This window comes from Charadrius vociferus, unplaced genomic scaffold (assembly GCF_000708025.1).
Source record: "Charadrius vociferus isolate BGI_N301 unplaced genomic scaffold, ASM70802v2 scaffold301, whole genome shotgun sequence".
NCBI lineage: Eukaryota > Metazoa > Chordata > Aves > Charadriiformes > Charadriidae > Charadrius > Charadrius vociferus.
In genome coordinates this window covers 2,106,320-2,114,701 of record NW_009646842.1, presented here as the reverse complement: position 1 = coordinate 2,114,701, position 8,382 = coordinate 2,106,320, and the positions used below count along the sequence as shown (strand labels likewise).

The following is an 8,382-nucleotide window of genomic DNA, read 5'->3' as shown; positions in this document are numbered from 1 at the left end:
CACACAAGCTGAGAGTTAATGCATAAATGGTATATTCAGCTGCTTCTCTCCAGCTTCTCATTAAAGTCATGCCCTTCTCTCTGCAATGTCCAGAAAGAGCAGACGCTCCGTGCCCGGTCTGGAGGACCTGGGCTACAACAAGCTGCGATGGCTGTCAGTCAAGGCTTTCCACGAGGTTTGGTGGTGCATACCTAGGTGGCTTGCGTTCTTGTTTATCATTACAATACTAGTTCCACTATAAGTTTGAAGGCAAAAAGGTACTGGGATGGGTTTACCCATGGAGATGACAAAGGTCCATCTGCCTTCGATGCCAAGGAGATGCATGGCTTATTAGACCATGTGCACAGACATCTGTGAGGAAGAGCCCTGAACCGCGCCGTATTGTCTGTTGTCACAGGCGTTGGCCGTCTGCTGGTTGCTGGAAGGAGGGCTGATCATGTGCATCCCGTGATCCATTCCTGTGGAAAGGTATTGCCTCTCTCCGAAGGCCCCGCTGGATGGGGAAGAGCAGAGTAAAGTGCTTTGGGAGGTGGTGAGTTTCTCCGGGCTCGCCGCCAGCCTGGGGGAAGCAGGGAAATTGTATCCATAGAGGTTGTAGGGATTGTGCAGGGAGAAGGCGTTGTAGGAGCTCTGCTGCATGTGGCCACCACCAAACATGTGTGAAGAGGAGGAGGTGGAGGCAGGACTGCCTGCTTGCATGACATACTGAAACTGGGAGCTGGGGAAGGAACCCAGCTGGACACCGTATGGCTCCATCCCGCTGTTGCTGGGCTTTTTTTGCATTCCTGAGATCAAGGATGGAGTCCTCTGAGGCATGAAGGTTTCAGAGGGCTGCGAGGCAGAAGCCCTGCCACTCTGCAGCCGGTTGTAGCCACCGTCGCTCAGCCCGGGGTAGCTCTGCAAGGCAGCCATGTTGCTTCTGGCACACGGGGGATAATCAGACAGGTTTAGGTTGCACAGCTGGCTCTCCCGGCAGCCAACGTTGAAAGTGTTGGGGGCCAGATGAAAGGCTGGAGGGGAGCAGGATGGAGAGAGAAGGTGAGAGGAAGCAGAGGGCGACGGGGTCCCCGTGCTGGAGGTGGTTGGGGAGGTGCCTGTGCTGCCTCCTGCAAAACAAAACACATGAGAGGATGATCAGAGCCCATGACCACATCTGCAAAACGAGACAGTCTCATTAAAAAACAGCTTAGTTTAATAAAGAAACAAGGGTGGTAAAATGGCCGCTGGAAAACTTTCTTGGCAAGAGCCCTCACTTTATTAATAGCATCCCTTGGCCCTTCCTGCGGTCTTTTTGTTATGATTTTGTTTTTCAACAGTGTTTCTCTTCCCTTTGAAAGTAGGAGAGGGAAGCAAGCATGCCACAGAGCAATCAAAGGCAGTGGGAAGATGCAAGCAAGCACCGCTCCATCATTCAAGACATCTGCCATTTCCAGGCATGTTTATCTTGTCCTTTTTTAAAAAAAAAAAAAAAAGTCTCGTTTCCTTCTCCTGCTCTGCAGAAAGACCACCAGTCAGTGGGATTCATGGCCCTGCTACAAACATGCTTTATCATCCTCTCCAGGGGCTTGCGGCAGAAAGCGGCTGAAAACATGTTGGACTTCTGCATTGTCCAACAGTTTTTTCAGATGGCTTGTGATGCACTGATACTAATTTAAGCCAGAAGCAACACTAAAATGAAGGGACACAGTTTCAAGCGATAGCCTGTTCCACCAAGCAGAGAAAGGGGATGTGTCAGGATTTTCAATCATGTGCTTTAACTTTAAAAGGGATTCCATATGTTGTATCACTGGTGTTAACAAAATATTGATATACACGCATGTCGGTAGTATCAATGTATTATACATTATTTATGCTATGAATGATAGGACTGATTATTTTGCACAGCAGGGGTGCTCACACATTCTGACCTGGGAAAACGATACTGCGTAATACTACCAAGAAGAGTAACAAACTGAAAGTAAGTGATATGAAGAAGCAGATGGCACAATTGTGAGCTTGAGGAGACATTATTTATAGGCAACTTTTGGAGTTAGAGGAAGCTTCCTTGGTCAAACAGGAAAATCAGTTCTGTGCTTAAGGGAATGCAGTTTTCTGGTGTGAAACACATTTTCTTTCATTTGAATGATTCCTTTTGCATGAGATCCCATTTCCATATCAGGGTAACTAACACTGATTCATAGAATCGTTTAGGTTGGAAAAGACCTTTAAAATCATCGAGTCCAACCGTTAACCTAACACTGCCAAGTCCACCACTAAACCATGTCCCTCAGCACCACATCTACACGTCTTTTCAATACCTTCAGGGATGGTGACCCAACCACTTCCCTGGGCAGCCTGTTCCAGTGCTTGATAACCCTTTTGGTGAAGAAATTTTTCCTAATATTGCCTGCCAGCTGGATTTAACTCCATTCACCACAACTCTTTAGGCCTGGCCTTCCAACCAGTTTTTTACCCAGCGAAGAGTACACCTGTCCAAGCTATGAGCAGCCAGTTTCTCCAGGAGAATGCTGTGGGAAACTGTGTCAAAGGCTCTACTGAATTCTAAGTAAACAACATCCACAGCCTTTCCCTCATCCACTAAGTGGGTCACCTTGTCATAGAAGGATATCAGGTTAGTCAAGCAGGACCTGCCTTTCATAAACCCATGCTGACTGGGCCAGAGCACCTGGTTGTCCTGTATGTGCCATGCGATGACACTCAAGATGATTTGCTCCATAACCTTCCCTGCCACTAGGGCCAGACTGACAGGTCTGTAGTTCCCCAAAGACTCTTGGAAAAGGAGCAAAGAGGTGCTGGTGAAAAGATTTGACCAGGAGATAAGCAGAACCAGAGGAACTAGGAAGACAACTGGTGAGGCAGCATTTTGGGCAGGCTAGAAACTTACAGGTGAGAGGCAAAGGGACTGGAAAAGAGGGCGTTAGAGTGGGCAGCTGAAATTTAGCCAAGGTAGAGATTGCACATTAAGGATCTAAAGTGAGGGACAGCTTCCTCTTGTGTTGCCTTGTAGAAAAAATCCAGCCGGATTTTGAGGCCAGGCCAGGTCTGCTGCAGTGGGGGAGGCACTGAATGCAGTGCTGCTTGATGAAAAGAGAATAGGTGATGCTAATGGTTAAGAGGTGCACTAGAAAGACAGGTTCTGTGTCAGTATATGATGGTGAGAATATAAGTGAGATTACATCTCAGTACAGGAAAGACATGGACCTGTTGCAGCGGGTCCAGAGGAAGGTCACAAAAATTATCAGAGGGCTGGAGCGCCTCTCCTGTGAATTAAAACTGAGAGTTGAGGTTGTTCAGCCTGGAGAAGAGAAGGGTCCAGGCAGACCTTATTGCAACATTTAAGTATGTAAAGGGGGCTTATAAGAAAGATGGGGACAAACATTTTAGTAGGGCCTGTTGTGATAGGACAAGGAGTAATGGTTTTAAACTAAAAGAGGGTAGATTTAGACTAGATATAAGGAAGAAATTTTTTACTCTGAAGATGGTGAGGCACGGGAACAGGTTGCCCAGAAAGGTGGTAGATGCTCCATACCTGGAAACCTTCAAGGTCAGGTTGGATGGGGCTCTGAGCAACCTGATGTAGTTGAAGATGTCCCTGCTTATTGCAGGGGGGTTGGACTAGATGACCTTTAAATGTCCCTTCCAACCCAAAGTATTCTATGATTTTATGATAGCTCTTTCTAACACATCTAGAATGAAACAGAATGGGACATTAGAGTGAAAATATAACTTTGAGACATTAAAAATACTTGGGATTTTTTAATTTACAAAATTTTTGTAACAACAGCCAGAAAAAAAAGAAGAAAAACAGCCTTGGATAAGCACAGCCTCATTCCCATTACCAACCATGGGGATGAATGCTTATTGCTAAGCCACTGACTCCTTTTGACATTCATTCAGAAGCATACAAGAGAAGCATTGAGTCAAATCACCATTAGAACTAATGAAGAAATTTGACGTTTCAAATGGCATCATGGGCTCTCTATATTCCCTTCCTGACAACACTGAAATGCTCAAACTTGCTAGTGTATTTTTGCTCCAGAGTTCAAAGACTATTTGTGTGAATTTCTAATTTAGTATTTATTTTAAAAGGTACACTTCCCTGGTTCATTTAAAGCCTATGACAGACAATCTCTGGCTAATTTTGTTGTGGTAAGTTAAGATGGTATCTCCTCCAGCCTTTCTCCCTGTCTCTCTGTTACAGGTTGTCAATACTGCAGCAAGATAGGAAGAAGGGAGAGTCTGCCTCGGCACAAGTAATTTCATTGCAAAGTCTATTTTAGTTGAAATTGCTAATAAAGGTAAGTTTGAACTGAGGTACACAACTACAGACACACATCTTCCTGTTAGCCCTGCACTAAAGAGGATAACCTCTGACAGAGAGGGCAGGCAGACAGCTGAGTTCATATATCATCACTTAGCTACCAAAGCTCAAAATACAGAGGTCACATAATCACAAAACAAATACAGCACAAAGTGAGATGTATTTAACCCGCAGTAATTCCACACTTGATTCTTTACACCACATATTTTATGAACAAACTTCAGACAGTGACTTACGTGCTGACAGTGCCTGGAGAATAAGTAAAAATACATATGTATAGATGTATGAGCATTTAATGATCTGTTTGAAATAAAATATGTACAATAAATGATTAACTACTTCTTCATTTCAGTCCTCCTTTACCCCACAGTTAACCTTTAAAAACTATGCAAGAGAGACGCACACACACCAGTTACCTTAGGCATTAGGTTTTAAACATCTGCTAAGGAGTTACAATCGAGTCATACCCATAACTGAGGCTTTGACTCCACAGAGAGTAAGTAGAGATCTCTGATTAGCAGTTACAAGATATTCTTAATGGTTCCAAAACTGAAACACTGAATTGCACATTTCAGGTTACCCCAAAAGAGGGACTAAAGTAATTCTGCTCTGAACTATCCCTATTTGTAGGCCAACAGAAAAACCCTGACAACACAGTAATTAGGAAACAAAGCAAAACCACATTTTTTTCTTTTTCTCTGTAACTTTAAAATGAGAGATGAGTTTAAAAGGAGATGAGAGATCTATCAACGGGAGCAAATGCCAGACCTGATGAGTGTCTTTCAAGAACGCTTTGCTGCAAATGCCAACGATAAGCACAGGACACACCACACTTCAGCTACAACAGAGCATAACGCAGAAGCCTGAAGTTCCTGATCATTTGCAGAAAAATTTTTACACCTTTAAGGGGAACGGGAAACAATACAAAGCAAGGCCCATCTCAGCTCACCCTCCTCAGAAGGCAAACAGCTCTACTCTGAACGATATTTCTGATCCATACTTGCTGGCAGCACTATGTGCGCGCCAAAAGCAACCTGGACTTTTGTGCAGTTATAACTTGGACTGCAGTTGTTACAAAGTCAGCCAAATACCCTTAGAGATGGCAGTAAGCCCAGCAAGTATATCCACACCATTCTACAGTCTCAGATACACAGATGTATATGTCATTTTAATGGAAGGCATGGATATGAACCAATCTAGTTAAACTGATACACAAGGCTATGTTTAGGTCTGGTTTAAGTCAAGTGAAACCACATTTAAGGAAGAACAAAATGAATCGCTCAATAATTCTCTTTTCCTTTTCTCTACTCAGTATTGCCCCAGAAACAATTGCCAACACCAGCAGCATTTACTATGAATGTCACAGTGTCTCTCACCTCCACACGTATCATGATTCCAGAGTGATTAATTACTGTTGTGGCCGGTCTTCTGAAGATCATTTCTGGCCCTGCATACATCAGTGCCAGGTATGCACAGTTAGCACATCACAGTCATATAAAATGAAAGGATCGTAACTTCAACCCCCCTTCCTCTGTATCTGAACCCTGCCCAGCATGGGAGATAAAAGTGTCCATCCTCACAGTGTCCTGCCATTATGTCCAGGGCTTAGCCAAGCACTGGTGCCATCCTGAAAGGAGCCTGCTCTCTGTCTGGGGATACAAGTGATAACTAAGTTGGCCTTATCAAAGGGATAGAAGCATTTCCTAGGAGTGGGAGTGGAGAATCATCTAGCACAAGAAAAGTCAAACTGCATCTGTTGCTCACCCAGTGGCCAGCCCGGCCCAGCCCAAACCATGACATGGACCAAGAAGTGAGAAATCATTGGTAAAGAGGGGAGCTGGGAAAAAGAAGAATGAAATCGTGGTGTAAGACAGAGAAACACTGTAGAGATGGTGGGATGTAAATGCAAACCTTCTTCCCCACTCCAGCATTCCACCTTGTGAACATATAGAAATGGTGGCTGTGCACCAGTATCAAATACTTAGCCACAAGGTTTAGGGAAGAAACTACAGCTTCTCATCTGGATATAAATAAGAACTGCCATTAAAATTTCATCTTAAGTAGCTTATGACTAGTCTTTCCTTCCTATCACCTGTGTCCTTCTAAGCCTTGGCAACGGTGCTGGCCCTCTATATGTTCCAAATAGACCCTTGCTTTTGTCTTTACCTAGACTGAGCTTGTGTTAAGGATGCTTTCAGGGTAAACTGCAAGCCCAAACTGCAAGCCCTGGCATACTCCATACTGCAGTCCAGGAGTATGATGTGCCATGGGGCTGCAGCATTCTTGAAGCATTCAGCATGCCAGGGTGTCTGAAAGGCAAAGGGGTCCTCTTCCACACAGGGCAAGTCACGTAGAGAATTTCTAACACTGCAGTGTAGATGGAAAACACATCTGTCAGCAGCCAGTGTTAGCCAAGGCAGCTTTCTGGCAACAGGGAGATAGGGGGGAGAGCATCAGTGCCAAGGGAGCCTGAAGCAATTGTGCATGGAAAAATTTCTGGGATCTCTCTTATGAATGACACCACACTAGTCAGTTGACCCACAGCTTATCCCGACCTCCTTTATCTGAAAGGTTCACATAAATCACACTTTGGACTCAACCGCAGCGTACTTTCCTTGCTAATGTTTCCAGGCATGGGTTGCTACCATCACCTGCAGTGCCTCCATACAAACCTCTCAGTCCTTGAAGTCCTTGCTTAGTGCAGAGGAGAGCAAGCGCGAGCTGAAGCTGCAGTTGGCACAAGATATCTGAACATGAGGGCCATGCCCTGTGCAACAGTAAAGTCTCATCAGACAGCAACAGGCAAGAGCTTTAGAGTAGTCTGGGCAACTTGATTACCGCCATTGTCTGACCACAGCAGCGTCCATCTCTCGCCGTAGTTGGGCTCAGACAGTGAGAACCTGGATTCACTGTCTCGTTAAGAACAGATGTGGCTGAGCTCAGAGCTTGTGCCTTGACTTTCTAACAAGGATGGGAAGCAAAGGTGATTTGTCTTAAGAATTTAAATTTTGATGTGTCAGTTAGCACAAAGCTATTATTCTGTGAGTGCAAATGCTTCTTAAACAGCTCAGCCCACCTCCACCTACATGGTAGTTTAGCTTATCATGGTGACAGATATGACTTGCAGGTTCAGCATGGCCAGCCTATGGCTCAGAGGCTATACTCAGCCCAGCAGGACAGTGTCTGGCCCACAGCCTCAGCCCAGCCATCTTCTCCCACCTTCAGATGTGAGCAGGGCCTAGTCCGAAGGCTAGATACTTGGGAGTGATCGGTCTGACCAGTCCCCTGGAGGAGCCACAGCCCCTCTTCTGACACACACCCAACACGTCAGCATCTCCACCATGTGATAGGCATGTGTCCAAGCACCTGAAGGTGTGGGAAAGAGAGGCTGTGGCCACTAGTCATTCATCTGGCTGACGGTTCTCCTCCTGGTGCTTTGCTTGAGCTAATAAGCCCTCCTGAGAGGCAGTTTATATTCACTTGGGCACAGAGCCATGCTAATGCAGCTCTCCAGTTTTCCAAATGGAACTGGCTGGGAGCTGGCATGTGTCTGGCCAGCGTGGAGCACAGACAGAGGAGCCTGTCCATGCAGACGTACTCTAAGTCCCTCCTGAAAGGTCTGATTTTTGTGAAGACTCTAGAGACACGTACACATATATAGAGAGAATTTCTGAACCATGGGAGAGACCAACTCTTCCCAGTTTTTTGCAATGTTCTACCCTTGAACGCAACAGTATATAAATGTGATGGCATGCATGCAGGAAAATAAATTTGAACAAAAAGGTAAAATTCCATTCCTGTTCTGTGCAGTCACATGTGCATGCACCCTAAGTATGGCTTATGAAACTTACTCCCTGTCTTCAAGTTACTGTAATTTCGGTTGCAGAACAAAATTAAGTGCTTGCCTAAAGGTGGAAATCTGAGATGGTAATGAGGGAGGGTTTGTGCAGATTGTTGGGTCATCTGACTGGTCAGTTATGAGGTCAGAGGGTGCCACTGCAATCATCTGATCTTACCTCCTTTTAGAGCCAGGCCTAGCACAAACCTGGATTCATTCCTGC

The 8,382-nt window shown here is 45.3% G+C and overlaps 1 protein-coding gene across 1 annotated transcript in view; it reads right to left on the bottom strand.

The window, feature by feature from the left end:
* Window positions 1–299: 299 nt before the first annotated feature.
* TBX15 (T-box 15) overlaps window positions 300–8,382 on the bottom strand; it is a 99,133-nt gene continuing 91,050 nt past the window's right edge. Inside the window, exon 8 of the mRNA XM_009892682.1 lies at window positions 300–1,106. Coding sequence (XP_009890984.1) covers window positions 331–1,106 — 776 coding nt within the window. The 3' untranslated portion in view covers window positions 300–330. The remainder of the gene's footprint in view (window positions 1,107–8,382) is intronic.